An 18,313-nucleotide genomic window follows, 5' to 3' on the forward strand; every position below is an offset into this window, starting at 1 on the left:
TCCTATAACGCACAGGACAGCTTTTGCAAACAAAGGATTAGGTAATAGGGAAATTTCATTGCCAATATTTAGGCAAAAATATTTGAGGGAAATGCCATTTGAAAAACACAGAGAGACATGTTGCCATATCATCCTCAGATCATCTAAGTAAAGCGGTTTCTGGAAGGAACAATGGAATGCTAAAGGGACAGCAAGCTGCCTGACCACGGGACCATCTTGGGGTACTTGAAGTGCTTAGTCAGATCACCCCAAAACATAATTCATTGGGGAAGGAAAATAGGGTGCATGCATTTCCTTTACTGGGGGAGATTTGATTTTCATTTTCTAGGGTTTTGTTGCTTCTATGTAAGTAGCACACACAATTAGGATACACGAATCTCAATGTAGAGTCAAGGGATATTGTATTTCTCATCAAGCTGAGAAAATGCCATTTCAGTCATGAACAAACACTTGTATGGAAAGCAATAATTCAGAGAAGTCGATGCGGAGGGGTCTAGCTGCTGTGGAATTTATACACTGAATTTATAAACATGGTGAAAGCATGCTGGCACCCACAGGGGGCAAGCACTTCGATGTTAACCACAGGAGAACACAGGGTGAAAATACGGAGCAATTTCTCAATTCAGATTGTCTTACTCAGGAACTCACAAGAATAGTTACAGTAAGATAAGTCAATTGCCTCTCCTGAAAATCTTTAGAGTCTGGAAAGACACCTCTTGATCAAGTTGTATTAAATGTGGTCTTGAGAAAAGACAAGGGAATTGTTCCCATAACCTGCAGGGATTTCTTTTCCCCAGAGGGTTTGGCAAGACATTTAAAATAACAAAGTCAACACTGAAAATTCACTTTATTATGTTTTGATTTCACAGAAAATGTAGACTTGTAAATAACAATAGTTCTTTGTAACAATCTGCGTGACACATTTATTAGCTTGTGGAAGTGGGAGGTTTAGTTAAACAGGAATCCATGTGAATATTAGGAAAAAAACCTAGAACTGAAACAACTATGATTTAGAAAAATAATGATCATGTTGGGCTTTACAAACTACCTGTCACATCACTGATCCTCAGAAAAATGTAAAGCACATTCTCATGGATGAGTGAGAATTTTCTCTGCCTAGGTAAGGAGAAGGTCAAAATAAGCATGCCTTAGCTGTCAGCTTACCCCAGCGGATCGCTTTGCAGAAGGTCAGCACAGACCTGACAAAAGCAATTTACCAGCTTTGGAACTGGTGAGATCTATTTGTTAAGAGAATAACTCATGCTCTCAGGATAAGGAAGCCCAGGTTGAAGTTTGGTAAATAGACACAAAAGAGTGGTTCTGGTCCACTGGACACCACTCTGAGCCTTTATTTTGAGAGCAGGCAAGAGGGAAGATGAATGTTCTTCAGCTGAGCGAGACAACACCAGCCCTGAGCCAAGCTTTAATAAAGGAGAAGTAATAACAATATCCGGGCCTGAAAATGCCATCAAGCCCAAGCACATGCTCGGTCATGTTGGCTGCTTCTGAGCAAGCGAGACCTGCTTTAGCTCTTGTGGAGTAGATGTAAGATTCCCTAATAAATTAGGAAGGCCAAGAAATGTCCATGTGAAGCCGGATTTTCTGACTGTAAAAATACCCCTTTTGAAAAGGAAATGTGAGTTTTTTCAAGCTTTGCAATGACTCCAATATAAAGGAATATGGTTCTGATGATTGAAAACATCTCTTGAGAACATTGGCAGCCTCTAGTGGAGCTACACAATGGGGCTGGAGGTTCTGAGCAGTGCCTGAGCCTCTGCGCATCCTCTGGAAGTAGGTACTGGGAGGGGACAGGAAAGCAGAAGCTGAAGGAAGAGTAGAGGTTACCAACAGAGCTGCACAAGCGCCAAGCCGCCATCACCATGCTCAGCTGGTCGTTTGACAAGAGTTCTGAGATGCATTTCCTCCCTCCTTCCTCCCATTACCTGGCCTTGTGTAGACTAAATTGTCATTTCATCACTCCACTGGATGTTCTTTTCAATCTGGTGACACCCATATAAAGGAAGAGCAGAGAGTCAGTGTCCTCGAGTGCTCTATGCCTCTGCCACTTCTGAAGCATCTGTTTTGAATAACATGTCAAGGCCCCATCCCTGAGCTAGCATGAAGACTTGGTGCTTGAGCTGAAGCTGTCTGAGGGGTACATTGTCTCTCATGGCAGAGTGCTAAGTCTTCCAGAGCTTGAGGGGCTGTCCAGGATACCATAATGAGAATGACCCCTGACAATGTGTGTTCACAGAATACAGACAAGGTCCATCGGCACCGCAGACCAATTTGGGGAGGCAAATCTATTGATGAAAACACACCCCATTTGCTAAGTCTCAGAGTCAATTGCAGATTATAGTTTTTATTGTAGAAAATTTCAGTAAAATAGTCAAGATCTTCTATTGTGTAGGGATTTTTCAGATTTTATAGAAAATGAATAAGCATCCTCTTGGGCTAGAAAATTTCAATTTATAAGATTTTCATTGGGAGAGAATTTGTGAAGGCGTCTCACCTGAGTGGAACTCTCGTTCTTTTATAGTTTTGGGCAGTTTGTGCCATACAATCTCTTGAGGTCTCAGATAATCAAGTTTTAGTATAGCTTAGGATGGTGGGATGTTGATCTTCTATCAAACCCTAAGGAAAATGGGTTTGAAATGATCTTCATCTGTTTTTATAATTTTTTTTCAAATAATGAAGATTTTCTCTTTTAGAAGTGAAAACATATAAAAGTACTTCACTTTCTTATTTTGCTCTCTTTAAAGGCCAAACCCAACTGCCATCTGAGATGGAGGCCTCCCTTACACATCAGAGCAATTTCTCTAAGGCAATGCCTGTCCCCTTGTTTCTTATCAGAAAGGATGCATTTCAGGATAAAAAGTTAGATCATCTCAGGGATGAAAGAAAAACCAATACTGAATATCCTCTTGAATGCTAAAATTACTTAGACCCCACTGAGTTAATTCTGAGACAAACTAATTTTATTCCTAGATAAAGTGCTTAATTTTCTCCAGTACTTTTGGTACGTGATCCTATTTATGGCGCACTGGGATAATGGTGGATGTCTGTGCAGATTCCTTCACTTTTTTTGGGCTCAGTTTTCCCAGATGCAAACTAAGGGGAGTTGAGATGTCCTCTAAGAGCCTTTCCAAGTCTAAATACATCCATGGACTTATGATTTCACAGTTCACCCAGGAGGAAGAAGGGCTGATGGTTTGGGACCCCTAAAAAAGCCCCTTCATTCACAGCACGTTTTGGTGTGACTAAGACTGAGCCCACAGTTCTGGCCTTCCCACTCCCCCGTAGGTGCCACCCCCACTCTCCCCCTCTCTCTGACTCCATAGAATCAAAAGAGGAAAGAACCACTTCAGAAACATTAGCTAACTGATTCTGGAGTTCGACAGTGAAGAAGAACACTGTCATTTTTAAAAGGACTAGGACGCACATATTGATCACAATGAAACACTCCAGCAGGCTGTTACCCACTAATCTCAGCCTAAATGCCCCCCTGAAAGCAAGAAGAGAGAAAACAGGAGGTCAAAGAATCAGAAAACGAGCAAGTGTCAACAGTTGGACATCAGATGTGTGTAATGAAACGTCCTGTTAGTTAATGGAGTTTTGTGAAGAGTCTGTTTAGAATACCAACCTAAGTGTTTAAGGGGATGAGAAGCTGCTTCATCTATTTCACCTTTCTTTCATTTAATTTGCAAAGTGGGCCAGGCGGCCTCTCCATTTTCCCTGGATGTCATCTTTCGCTTGTGGCAGGAGCTGACCACAATTTTCATATTGATGCTCCCATAATTACAGCTGGGTCTCTTATATGTAATCTCCACGTTACGATTTGTTTGTAACATAATATGCTCTGGTAACTAACTTTATACACAAAGCCATGTGCCATTTGCTTTAGGCTATGGTATCTTGTCATCTTGTAAGCTTCAGATGTGCTGGAAGGGTGATGGGTACCAGTAGATGCTCGTCTGCACACGTGGCCAACTTATTTTAGGCATCTGCTTACGGGTAAAGGCTGTCTGGGCACAACTTAACTCTGGAAAGCTCTCTGTCAGCATTTTGGTCCTGTGGTCTTGTCAACCCCACAGTTTGCATTCCCAAAGCCATGTCAGTTACAAAATTCCATGGGCCACCTGCATTATACCAGACAGAAATTTTATTCCTCCCTTTTTTCTTATCTGTACAGACACATTTCTGATATTCCACTCACTAAGTTATTTTCCTCTACTTTCTCCCAATGGTTACAGAATCCTGCCAGATAATAAACCTTCCTTTTAATGCCCTACAGATCCTAAATGAGACAAAGTCTTGTCCATTTCTCAAGGCTCTTTATCTTGAGGGAGCAGTAATGCAGAAACAATCAATTTCTGAGGCTTTTGCTATTGCAAAGATTCAAAATTATACCAAAGGACAACAATCATGCCTTCTCACATCAGGTTTTAATATGGTAATAAATGCCTGGAAAAAAATTGCTTTCAAACTTAGTTTATTGAAAGCCATCCTCTGCTAGGCAATTCCTAATTACTCCAAAGGGTGATGGCTATGAAGATCACTTGATTAGGCAAAAACCTTGCTTGGTCTTTTCAATAATTAAAGTTAATTCAGTGGTAGTTGAGTTTGCTGTCTTTATTTTCCCTCCAGATGGAAGTATGGAATTTCTTATTGTGCGCATTTGTTGTAGGATGCAGAAGGTTCTTTTGAGATACTCTTTTTCCCTCTGGTCAACTGCTCTAGAAAAAGGAAGCTTCTAGGTGGAGACACTGATCAGGACCCATATCCCCATCCCCTCTAACAGCTTTGTCATGACCAGGAAGAGAGGTATCCCAAAAGCTGGAAGTCAGAGAGAATTGGGCATGCTTTGTGTATAGCATGTGGCCCCGGCCTGGGCCCTGAGGGAGGGAGAAGGGGCTTCTGTTGAGACAAAGGTCACATGCCTTGGAAATATCTCCCCGAGAGAACCCAAAGGCCCAGTGTTCTTGCAGATCCAATGGATTCGTTGGCAGAGGGAAGGTGAACCTCCTCTGGGGTCATGTGGGAGCCGCCCAATCAGCATTCTTGGGGGCCTTGCATGTGTGCACATCCAGAGCCTCCAGGCAGTCCTGACAGCGCACGGCACAGCACCAGTGGAACTTACACTCACACTTGGTCATCCGGGTGACCCGGGAGGTGTCATAGCCTCTCCCACAGCACATGACTTCACAGCTGTCCATGCCTCGGGAAGTCAGGTTGCACACACGGCCAGCTGTACCCAGGGAGCCTGGAAGACAAACCAGGATGCTATCACTGAAAGGTTCAGGGAGACTGCAGCATTCCTTGCGAGGAGAAGAGTCATTTTCCAGGACAGGGTACTGGTCCCACCTCCCCACAGCCTGGTGCATGCCACCCATTCTGAGGGCCCACGCAGCACATGTCATCCCTGGTGGTGAGCCACAGCCCACACAGTCATGCCCAGAGGGCCAGGTTCAGCAAGACTGGACATGAGGTTTGAAACTGCCGGGGCCAACCTAACTCCAGCTTTCCCACTTCTGAGTTGGGTAAACTTTTCAGATTATCCTTACTGAATTGGCAAGACCAGAGCAGAATGAAAGAAAGAGTGATCCCAGTTCCTTCTCTCCCAACCTCAAACCACATGAAGAAGCAGTGGTCAAGGCTAGCTCTCTCAGAACTGGTGGCAGTGGTCAACCCTCAGAAGGCAGGGATTCTGTCTCCTCAGACCCAATTACATTGACTTATTAGGAAGAGAGGAGAACTCTGACTGCTGGAGGGGAGGTGTGGGCATCATTTGTGTAAGGCTCAGAGAAGACAATACACAGCCTGTTTTTTCCTTTTTGCTGCAGTCTGAGAGGCCATCTAGAAGCATGTGAGGCACCTGGTTGAAGCCAGGATTCTTGGTCTTTGATGAACAATACTGACATAAAAGAATTACCAGTGCGATATTGCATTAGTTCATTAGGGTGAGGCTAAATGGTAATTCATATTTATGTATTTGTTTCTGAGAATCTGAAAAGTAATAAATTTCCTTAATTTGTTCTGTTCCTGGAAAAGCATTCAAAATTCTCTTATAAAACAGCTATAACCAAAAAAAAAAAAAAAAAAAAAGCAACAAGTGTCACAGGCATTTTTGGAGAATCTGCATAATTTACAAAGATCCTTTCTGCTTCTTTCTCTTCATAGAGATGGGTGCCTGGCAGCCACATTGAACAACGTTATCCTGTCCTGCTAGTGACAGCTGATTGGGCCAGGGGCAGGCACCTGACTCATCTTGGGCCAATCAGGTAAATTTCCTTGGGAATTTGTGATTTTAATGGGGACACTCACTCTCACCAAGAATATACTCAGCAGTCATATCAGCCATGTACCACATTGAGGTCTGTGGACTAGAGGAGGTTCACAGAGAGAAAAGAATAAGGCAGATGTACAGAGACAGCAAGGGTGAGACAGGGAAGGAGAATGCTGCTCACATCCCAGGCTATTTTCTGGTCCTGTTTACAGTTCTCTCTGACACCTGGCAGCATTCCAACCCTTGGGTTCTTAAAGATTCTGTATCCTTGTAATAATAAATATCCCCTTTTTGTTCAAATCACTCCAGTTTCTCTTACCTGCGATCAACAATCCTAAATAATTGCCAAACCTGATAAGCTTAACTCTTTATTGAAATAAAAAAACAACTGACAGGCGCATGAAAAAGACAGTGACAATTCACTTTCAGCTCGCCCATCATTTCATTAGGAATTCCTTCCTTTTCATAATTGCTACAGTGACTCGTGACTCCCTGTTTATCACAATCCACACTGTGTTCAAATTATCTACATGAATGTCATGTTGCCCTGCCCGACAAGAATGACCAGGGAAGCAGTCAGTTTCAAGTGGAGCATGGGGTCAAGAGGAGGAGAGGGTGGGGCAGAACTTGCTTAGCGTGATCAGGCCACTACAGCAGGAAGGCACGCAGAGGAATTTCACAAGGACAGGAAGGATGGCAAAGGGCTGGGGTCAGGGTGGAGCGTGGGTCAGCCAGGGATGGCCCCGAGCCTACATCATGCTGAGGAGCAAAGGGTTAGAAGAGGCAGCGGTGACTGGATTCGGTGCAGCCACCAGGACAGTGCTCAAAGTTACTGATAGTGCAAAAAGATTTATAGCCAAAGTCTGTTTCTTAAGAGCACACCCGTTATTTCATTCAACAAACATTTAGTGAACACAAGATGGTGTAAGTCACTGTGTTGGCTGCTTGGCGTCTGGGTGGTGGTGGTGGTAAAATAATGAGCATTCAGTTCCTGTTATTAAGGAATACGAGTGTAATGAAGAGAGGGAATATGTCAAGAAATATTTCCACTACTTGCAGACAACTGTTCTAATTGCTCAACACCTGCCGTAAGCCACAGTAGAGTTTCATGTAAAGCACCCCTGCAGACCCACTTCGAAGGTAGACTGAGGATATTTCAAACCCAAACAAATCAGGGGTCAAGTCCTAGCTTTGCCATATATCGACCGTGTGACCTTGAGCAAGTTACTTAATCTCTTTAAGTTTCAGCTTCCTCTCAAAATTGGGATAAAAAACAGTTCCTTCCTCATAGGACTGTGGTGAGGATGGAATGAGATAATTTGTGAAAGCTCCTCACATAGTAAATGCTCAATAAATGTTAACCATTCATTCACTTAGTAAGTGTTTACTGAGTGCCTAGGATGTAGGATGCACTCACGGTTCTGAGAGCTTGGGAATATAATAGTAAGCAAAACAAGACCCTACCCTGAAGAGTTTATATTGTGAGGGAGTAAGTCAAGTATATTATAATAATGGTATTTATTGGCATTAATATTAACAGTAGCAAACAAGCTCAGAAAAAGAGCTTCTACCAGCATGACTTAATAGAGGAAATGGTATTAGAAATATGATGTAAGGGATAAATAGATTTGCAGGAAAAATGGGAAGAAAGGTATTGCAGGTAAAAGAGAACCACCTACAGAAAATCAGAGTGCAGGCTCACAACATGCAGATTCAACATGGCTGTGCGTTAGCCATGGGCATGCGTTAGCCAAGGAGCCTGGAAAAGTAGGTTGGAGCAGCAAGCTGAAGAGTTTTCCTGCTTTGCAATATGGATAGTTTGCAATTTATTTCACCACAGGTGGTGAGCCTGCCCAGATTGGCAACCAGGAAAGACAGGTCAGAATAATGAGTTTGGAAGACTGGCTTGGGGCAGGGAGGTCTCCTTGAGGCTGTAGAATTAATCCAGGCAAGAGATAACGAGCGGAGATACACAGAACAATCACACAACAGGTCGAAGAGGGAGCGTTACTATAAATTAGTGACTCAATGAAATAGGGGACAAGTATCAAGTAGGAAAAGACTGAAAATGCTCATTTGGCCCCAGCAGGAAGAGGTAGCCAGTGCCCTTCGATAAGAGCAGTTTCAGTAGAATGATAGGCATGGGTGCCGCGCACTGACCAGTGACAGGGAGGCGAGGACAGGTGGACACAGGCCTTTTTATGAGGCTTGATGAAGCAGATGTCAGAGAGCAGAGCTAGAAGGGATGATGAAGCCAAAGGTGGGAATTTTAGGTTCTTTTAGACCATCAAGTTTGGCATGCAGCAGTAGCTATCCGAAATTATTTGTATGTTCTTATTGACACAATGTATATAAGTAAGAAAAGTTGTCTAAGGTACAGATATTAGGGCAGCGATCTCCCTTGGGGTGTAGTAAAAAGGGGCATAGGGGAGGCTTCTGGAATACCAGACACTGTGAGGTACTTGACCTGGGCACAGGTCAGAGGTTATGTCCAGTTGAGACAATTCACTGGGCTGTATACAGGTGATAGATGCTCTTTTCTGTATGCCTTTTATATTTCAATAGCAAGAAAAAGAAGAGAGAGAAGGAGGGAGCCATACATATAAAGCCAGTGTTTTTGGAGGAGGAGAAAAAGTTCAATGTGGCTGGAACGTAGCATTTAAAGGGAAGAATGGCAAGAGATGAGGCTGAAGATGAGGGTAGGGGCAGTGGCAGAGGCCTTGTACAAGAGGTTAAGGGATTTAAACTTTAACCCAAGGGCAATGGAATGTTATGGAGAGTCCTACACCAAAGGGCAACATTTGTGTTTCAGAAGGATTGCCACGGCTGCTGGGGTCAGATGTACTGAAGGGGCCAACTAGGAGACAAATAAGCTAATGAAGTGCACTGGGCAGGACACACAGGGTCTGGATGAAGACAGTGGTAGAGGGGATGGAAGTGGTTCAGGGACTCCAGAGAAGTCGAGGGGACAGGACCAGCGGGACCTGGTGATGGACAGGACAGGTGGCTGGGAAGATCAGAAGTCGGGAAGAAATCCCAGGTTTCTGGCTTGAGTGGCCGAGCTTCTGCTGGGGCATTCCCTGTGGTGGGGATGCCTGGGGAGGGGCAGGCTTTGAGAAAGGGTGAGTTTAGTTTTCAACATGTTGAGTTTGCTGTGACTGTGGGTCATCCAGGTAGAAATGTTAACTGAATATACTCTTTGGACTCAGCAAAGAGGTGTGTCTGGACACGCAGATCAGGAAGTCTTTTGCACAGAGGTGGAAGTTGAAGTCATGGATGTGAATGAGACCCCCAGTGGGTATGAAAAATACTCTCACTTGCCATCCAGAGGCAGCTCTGAATGTTTACCTTTTTGTGATTTGTTCATAAACTCTGTATGCCAACAAACATTCTTCATTCCCACTGACATACATTTATCAATACAAATACATCACCCTGCAATTAGACTTCTTTCTCCTCTAGAGGCTGTGGAACATCAGGGGGCCAGACAGGAAGTGAAGTGTCTCTTTCCTGAATCAGACTCTGGACCTTCTGCTGACACTGAGCTTGGTGGCATTTGGTGGTCTTTCCTTAGTGGCTTCAAGCCCATGTAGGTCGGAGCTGCATCTAACTCAGCCTTGAGTAACAATCATGGTGGGATTTTTATTTAAATTCTTCAAATGCAGAAAATTGAACTAGACTCTATCTGAACAGGAGGGTTGCTTGGTGAAGTGACCTCAATACTATCAAAACCTTGAGAGAGGAACAGCAAAGCAGTGACCGCTGACAAGAGTAAACTTGGAAAAGGTTTCCCTAAAGGAGATGAAGACTCAGGCAATAAGATATTTCAGTAGCTCAACGTTCAGTTATAAATGCTGGAAACCATGACTAATCTGAACATACCACTCCCCGCTGGCTACTCAAACAGGACATAATGAGGGCCCAGAAGAAGGAAAGTGAGAAAGGGTTTTTGAAGGTTGGGAGCCACTCTTCTGAGAGACTGGAGCACTCTGAGGTCCCAGTGACACCAGGAATGGGCCCATATTTGCTTCAAAAATCACATTGCTTTATTACAATAACTCTTATTGCACTTTGACTTACACAGAGCATGTAAGAGAGGAGTGGTAAGGGAGAAGCACCTTGCCTTTACTTCCCTTTGCTTTTTGTTGTAAAGTGGATTGAGATGTAGGGCCTGAATGTATCCAGATCCCTGTTCCAGACAGTGTTGCAAACTCAGGCCCAGCAAACCCTGCCTTCTCCTTTACCCGACACCATCCACCCTTTCATGAGCTCATCTGCCTGGATTCTGTCTATAGACCCAGATGATCTGCAATGTCTGTGATGTCTCTCTGTGAGAAGGCGTGGGTTCCAGCCAGATCTACCTTTCTCCTCCCCAGGGGTTCTAGCCTCACCCTGACTCATACAAGAGCACATACAAACACGGGAAAGAGGAGTTGAATAAACAGCGTCTCCAGATTACGTAAATTTGGGACCACGTAACACACTTTTGGTGGGGCAATGCTGAGGGATCTTTGCAGAATTGAACATCCCATCCTCAGGGCTATAAAATTAAAAATGGAGTCAGGGCTCCTGGTGCAAAAACATTTCTGTCTCCACCAACATGCATCTTCCTGACAGCAAAGAGGACAGAGGGCTTTTGCTAATGGTTCCCAGATCCACACCTCTGGGACCTGGAGGAAGGGCGCTCTTGTATGCACACACACTCTGTGGATGGACCTGTGTCTTTGGAAATACCTGCCACTCGAGGCTGATGGAAGCCCATATGTTGACCATTAGGGCATAAAGCAAGAATCACTAAAGCCCTGTCATTCAATAGGCTGTTTCTCCTCTGGTTGACTTACACGTTGTCATTAATGACACAGATTTATTGAGGGAAGAAAAGAATGTTAAAGAGCAAGTGTTTGAGACTGCACATTCATCTGCTTGCCCAGTGTACCCTTCTTCGCATAAAGAACTGCAAAGCTAAAGCTAGGAAAGACAACATTGCCACTCATCTCAGATGATTTTCTTCAATGTTTTCATACAGCTTGGGACAGTCTGACTGGCATTTCCCATTATATTAGAAAATCCTATCATGGGATTAAAGTTGTTGAGGTCAGACTCTTTAAGACTCATATCTGGCACTGCTTAGCCTGACCAAATTAATTTCACCCTGACCCAACCTCTCTCCTCTAATCAAACCATCTCTCGCTGTCCCACGTAAATCACTTTCTGATGTCACAGTCTTCAGACAGTTACTCTCGTCTGCTATTCTGGCCTTTCCTTTCACTCCTTTAGATGGAAAGTTTCTCTGTCCTTCAAGTTCTGGGCCACTTCAGCACCTTCCATTGCGTTCTCTCTTTGTCTGCTCCAAGCTCAGCTGACCTCCCTCCTAAGTCCTCTAAAGCGTGTCCTGCTACAGGGAGAGCTCATACACTATTTTAAAATGTTTGCTTTCTCAAGCATCTTTTTTCCCCCTAAGGACAAGGGAGATCTAGGCCTTATGTTTCTTCTATATGCTACATAATGTTCAGATGGTCAACATATATCTGCTGATTTATTAAATAACAAGTTTGATAAATCAATGGTAATAATTGTGATGTAAATAAATGATAATCAATTTCTTAAAAATTAAGATCAACATTCCTTTCCCAACCTAGGACACACTTCCATACTTTGCCTAGTTCTCAGGCACAGTAGTGAGAGCAGCCTGGCTAAAACCTGGTTTCTATTCCAGTGATTTCACTGATATGTAGAGAAAATACGTGAGAAATGTGACAGGTTTTTATGTGATAGAAATTCAAAAGAGTAGGATCTGGTGGTATCAAGTTCAGGTTCTGTTACTGAAAATTTAGAGTAAAATCAGCAATTAACCCATTCACTTATTGAGTCATTGGAACCTTGGAAATTACTAAATGAAATACTCATAGCTTAAGAGACTCAGAGAAGTTATTTTGTCTGTAGCTACCAATCAATCAGTGATTTGTAGAAACAGTTGTAAGTGACAATAGGCGCCACCAGTGTCCTATCTGTGACACAGAGCTCTTTTCCTAGGAATGTGGAATGTGTATGACTTAAGATTTATTATACAAACACAAAATAGGTTTCCTGGGAAGAGTTTAAACAAAGTAAGTGAACACATGATTCTGAAGTCCTTTAACACCCTCCTTTCGTTTGCAACATATTAATGAGGCAATTGGATTTTTTTCTATTTCCAAAAATCTTATAATTTTTAAGTTCAAAGAATTCAAAATGAGAAAATGAAAATTCTTTGTTTTTTTCTGACTTTTTAAAAAAACAACATTTTTCAATTTTCACAAATCCGATGGCCACTGTCAGTTGATTCAAATGACAGCATATTTCGGTGTTTCCTAAAAGTATAGTAATTCTAACAGATCTATATACTGAAAGACAACACTGACTTACAGACCATGGGTATAACATAAAACAGCATTGGATGTAAAACATTTTTCTTACATTAACAATAAAATCAGATGGACTATCCACTGATAGGAGTAAAGGAAAAAGGCCTCCCAAAGACTAAAAGAAATGAGAATTCAGTAGTGGTTAAAAGCAATAGATACAGTCTGTCGCTGTACTTATTCGAGACCTTTTATCTCACCCAAGGAAATGGGCAGCCAGGAACACCTTAAACTCTGTAAATGCCCCATTAACACACTTAAATATGAAGAAAATTTCCATTTAACACTTAACTTAAGCTTATATGGGAATTTTCATAGGGGGTGTGTTATCAACTAGTCAGCAATGACTACAGAAGTGCTAAGTAATTACCTGTCAAAGAAACCAAGTTATCTTTAAGTTAAGACACAATGCCCATATAACTAAGAATTCAACTAATATGACAGATTATGTTATGTGTTATGTTGTTTATAACTTGCCATTCAGTCCAGTTGAACCCACGTTTATATACTAGGTGGTGGGGATCCAGTGGTGAGCGTGGCATCAGAGCCAGTGGGATGGAGAGGAAACAAATTATTTAAACAAATTTACTGAAACCTGTGGCACATCCTATTGGTGAAAAACAAGACTTTGAGATGAAGAAGCAGAGATCCTTGATGCATTTCAAGGGGACCTGGTGACAGACCAGATGTGGAAATAAGGTGGCAGAGTGACATATGTCTTGCGGGATTAGGGTTTGACCAATGGAGTGGATGGCAGTGACATATCTGGAGAAGGGGAAACTGGAAGAAGACAGATTTCGGGAGTGGGGTGGATCAGGAAATCAGCTTTGAGTTCTTGAAAAGACTGGATAGAAGTGTGGAAAATCCCAGCGTAGCTATTAATTAAGCAACAAGTTGAACGCAAGATGCAGAGAGAGGACACAGATGAGTAGAGAGAACCCTAAAATCCACAGCAACAGAGAACAAGGCCACTACCCAGGAAGAAAGTGCAGGGAGAGAATAAGTTTGGAGGAGAGGAAGAGAAACTAGCAGCTGAAACTGAGAAAGGCAGCCACTGGGACAGGAGCAAAGTCAGGAGAATGTGGCATCACCAAGGTTAAGGAAATAGAGTTTTTCTGGAAGGAGGGAGATGCTAGTTACAATATATACCACAAAGAGTTTGGAAAGAAGGTCCACTGGATGGGAATTAATATTAGTTTTATAACATAATCAGTAATTGCTCTGAAAAGGTGACTTATAAGCCTCACCAATACATTTTTCGTATTATCTGTTCTGATGTGTCTGTGTACTTTTCAGATTTCAATTCATGAATTTCTGTAATAAGTGTCATAGCTGACAGGGTTGGATAACTTAATATTTACGTTTTCAAAATGACAAATAGAAGATAAGACTGTGTAATAGAGTAATGAAGTGACAACTGAAACCTAAGAAACACCATTTGACTGCATGAACTGGAGAATCCCCAGCACCTAGCTGTGTGCCAGTGCTGCCAACCCCTGGCTTCTCCACAAGAACCAGAACATCTATGAAGCCACAAGGGCAAGAACCAACACCATCTTCTCATCGTTGTATTCCTGAGGCTTATCAGTGTCTGGAATACAGAAGAGTCTCAATAAATATTTGTTCCATGAAGAAATGAGGGACCTAAGATGTGCTGGTAGGAACTGCACATTTAGTACCAAAAATAAGACTCACCCAATTGCTACTGGCTGACATGTGGTTCCGTTGTTTTAAATTAGGCCATGATCACAGCATTCAAAGGTTCTGTAAACTAGGCCATGCCACAGGGCATGTCTAGAACATCGATCTCTGTAAACTGTGGTGTGATTATGTTCCCATGGGTTCTTAGCTGTTTTCCAAACATGATTTGTGTGGGAAAAACCCTGTGCTATCTGAATGCTTACACCAGACACAGCCTGCAGCTGTCAGCCAGGTATCAGGCCTTTTAGCAGTCAATAGGTTAAATAACTGTTGAACTTCATTTGTGTTTTGAACTTGACTGGAGAAAAAAAGGTGTAGGGTGGCTTGTTTCCTGCAGTTGGAGAGAAGACCTCGGAGTGACCTCTGGCCCAGGTCAGGGTTTTTGCACCATAACCAGTGAAAGTGGCCTGTGATTAGGTGCAGACGCTTCCCTGGAGAGGACAGCAGCATTCCTTAGTTAGAGATGCACCTATCTCTAAGTTAAGGACTTCTTTGATTTACAGATGCCTGGGGCAATCACCAGAGTAGATAACGACAGAATCACCAGAATACCCATCCCAGAAAGCCCTGCTTCCAAAATGGCCTGCCAAATGTCACCTGCACAACAGCACACGACTGTACTACTCGGAGCTGCAAGAGGGAGTATTTATAGTTGAACCTCAGAGCACTCACTTTCACCACTGAAGAGTAGGGGAAATACCTTTTCTTGTTATTGAGGCATTAGAAAATTCCTTAATCTTTTGATTATCATTTCTTAGGAACAAGTAAAGACACTGTTGAAAAGGGGCCTGCCAGTGATCTGAAATAAATGGGCATGCTTGAGTTTGTCCACTGCAGCACCCCCATTTGTGGACACCTCATCCCATTACGTTCCTGTCCTCATGCTGCCATGGGTCTCCCCCCGCCCTTTTCTGTTACTTTTTACCCCCAGATTTCAAGAAGTGGGATAATGAGAAAAGTAGATTTTTATTTTGAATTTCATTTACTTTGTTTGCCAATTACAGGTCAGAAAATCTTGGACAAGTAACTTTTGAGAACCCCCATTTCCTTCTTATAAATGGTAACTGTGGTGAAGATTTGGAGAAAATGCGTATCAGGCACAGGGCCTGATTTGCAATAGGGACTCCCCGAATGCTCTATCACCCTCCCCGATCTGGGATCTGGGCTAGTTCTCACCCAGGAATTCTCCAGTGTTCCCTGACCCATCCTTACAATTCTCACCCAAACTGTCTAGTCCTGGCATCATTATCAGGACTCTGCTGAAGGGATAACTTGATAATCTCCATCAAGCTGATCCCAGTGAAAGCTTTGTGGGTAGAAATGATTTTAATGGGCTTCTAATAAATTGGGCCCCTAAAAAAGCAAGCCTAAATGTGAAAGGACACCCTCTTACACTGGGAAAGTCAGGGTGGGAGCTATTTTTTTTGGTGACATTTATCTAGAGCTCATCAAATACAGAAGCTTTTTTCATTTGTAAGAGGTCAGACATCCAAGAAAAGGATGTCTCTCTGGATTTCTTCTTATCAAATACATAATTATGGAAGATCAAGAATGATGGACTATCTAAACCACTGATATTTTAATCTTTGAGGGACTGAAGTTTAAAACACATACAGAATCTTGGGACTAGGTCTCTGAAGAGGCCCTCACTTTGGCAAACAGTGGATCAGACCTGTAGGCTTTATCCATTCCCCAAACCAAACTGACAAAACAAGCCGACTCTCTGCAGAGTTAATTTGAACAGGCGTCGAGCAGGAAGAATAAAGTCCGCAGATCCAAATGGCTACTGCTTGACAATATTCCACCTGCTCAGTGCCACTGCCTTCCCAGCATTGGCTGGTAGAAGGTGCCCAATAGGTTGAATATCGAATGCAAATGACATGGAAAAAGTGACCACAACAAAGCAGAGCAGGTGGTATGAGAGGTGACCTAGGAAAACATTAATGTCAATTTTAATAGTGAAAATGAAAAATGTATATTTATGTTGATTTAAATTTACTGCAAACTTCTGATTTATCTTAGAGCCTGGATACCTGTCATTGTAACCTGTTTTGAACATAGGGGAGCTTCATGTCCAGAAAACAGAGTCTTCCAAACATAGCACGATTCGAGGGAAAGGAATAATCCCTATGGATGTGCTCACACAGTGATGAGCCATTGTAAAGTTTATTTGCTTTGACAGGAGGTCAGCAGGGACCCCATGCCTTCTTTCTGTGAGGACGGGACAGAGCCACTGTGAGTTAGGTGCAGGAGTCTTCCCTCCTTGCAGGCCTCAGATCCTGTCATCCCTCTCTGCCTCCACGAACAGAAGTTACTAGCCACTCCAGGATAATTCTGAAGCATGCCCTTCCACGACTGGTAGGACTGACTTGCTAGAGTGCATACTACAGAAGTTTCTAGTAGAAAACGGCCAGGATAAAGGCTTGTCCTTAGAAGGTCACAGATGACACAGACCAGGGAAAATGTGTAACTCGTACATGTGACTATTTGTGATTCCAAATGCAAACAATGACAACATGACTGTCAACATCTGAGCTTTTGCTTACATAATATCAAATGCCCTGAGTCTCACATTCACTAAAATGATCATCTGATGGTTAACAGAATTAAGAAGAAATATTGTAAAGTTTGGCATTTTTGTATGCTCAGCTACAAAGGCCATTAAGTATAATTCAGATAATTTATGAATACTCTAGGAATCTTAGTGGTAATCTGATCTAATACACTGGAACTGACTACATAAAAAAGTAAATAATAAGGTGGCTTCCCATCAATCAACACCAACCAAGGGCCAAATTCACATCTTTTTAAATCAGATAAGCTAAAATGAGTCTCAGATGGAACAGAAATAAGAGAGCCAATAAATTATAGAGCTCCCCCCACCCCTGAAAGTCCATGGCCCATCTGGAGGCAGAGTAAAATCGCTGAAAGGATAGACTGGGGTTCAAGTCCCTGTCCTACCTCTTACCAAATGAGAGTCCTTGGGCACAATCTATAACCTGTGTCAGAATCTCAGCTTCCTTTCCTATAAAATGGGGTAATAACACCGCCACTTTATCGACTCCCTGTGGAGAGAGAGAACACAGACCAAGCCCTCATGTGTGGCAGGTACTGCAGATGTGTTTGCTTCGTTAGGATCAAGGAATAGAAGAAGCAAAGTGAGAAAGGATAACCGAGTATCCTGAAGATGCCTCAGGGATTAGACTCAGAATCTTTTCTGTGGGGAAGGAAAAGTAAGGTCTTTAATTCACCGAATATTCACAAGGCAGTTAAGTGTTCATCAAACACAACTGTTTGCTTTACTGTGCAAACTGCTTCAATCCAAAACGCCAGAAAAGATGTCTTGGGAAGCAGGTCCTCCTGCACTACATATATGTGCCCTGGGAGCTAGGGAGGGTCAGGGTCAAGAGCACCGATCATGGGTCAGACAGCCGGACATTGGTCCCCTCAAGACCACTGAGAGCTTTAGCGAGTCATTCACTTTTCTCAACCACACAATTGGGATGAGAATATCCAGGGCTGCTTGTCTGACTTCAAAATATATAAGATGCGATTTGGTTTTTGGTTGGTGTTGATCCACCAGAAGCTACCTTCTCTCTTTCTCTTTTTTTTAAGAAACCACTTCCGGACCTCCCCGGTGGGGTGGTGCGGCGGGTTGAACACAGCACTGTGAAGCTGTCTGCAGCCTCTGCAGCACCAGTTCGATACCCGGCCAGCCAGGGAGATTCCCACATGGCGTGGGCAGACCTCTCCTGCCGCGCCCACTGCTCCCCTCAGCAGTGCTTTTGGTCTGTCTACCTGTTCTGCTCCCTGCTCTGCCTCTGGTGAGTCCTCTCACCCTCCTGTGCCTCTGGCCTGTACTCCAGCTGTTGTATAAATAAAAAATAGATCTTTAAAAAAAAAAAAAAAGAAAAGAAACCACTTC

General features: G+C 43.0%; 1 protein-coding gene across 1 annotated transcript in view; it reads right to left on the reverse strand.

The window, feature by feature from the left end:
* Nucleotides 1–3,343: 3,343 nt before the first annotated feature.
* Nucleotides 3,344–18,313, reverse strand: part of WNT2 (Wnt family member 2) — a 39,137-nt gene continuing 24,167 nt past the window's right edge. Inside the window, exon 5 of the mRNA XM_037512117.2 lies at nucleotides 3,344–5,263. Within this exon, the coding sequence (XP_037368014.1) occupies nucleotides 5,034–5,263 (230 nt within the window). The 3' untranslated portion in view covers nucleotides 3,344–5,033. The remainder of the gene's footprint in view (nucleotides 5,264–18,313) is intronic.

This window comes from Talpa occidentalis, unplaced genomic scaffold (assembly GCF_014898055.3).
Source record: "Talpa occidentalis isolate TD23 unplaced genomic scaffold, MPIMG_talOcc4v2.1, whole genome shotgun sequence".
In the NCBI taxonomy this organism is placed as follows: domain Eukaryota; kingdom Metazoa; phylum Chordata; class Mammalia; order Eulipotyphla; family Talpidae; genus Talpa; species Talpa occidentalis.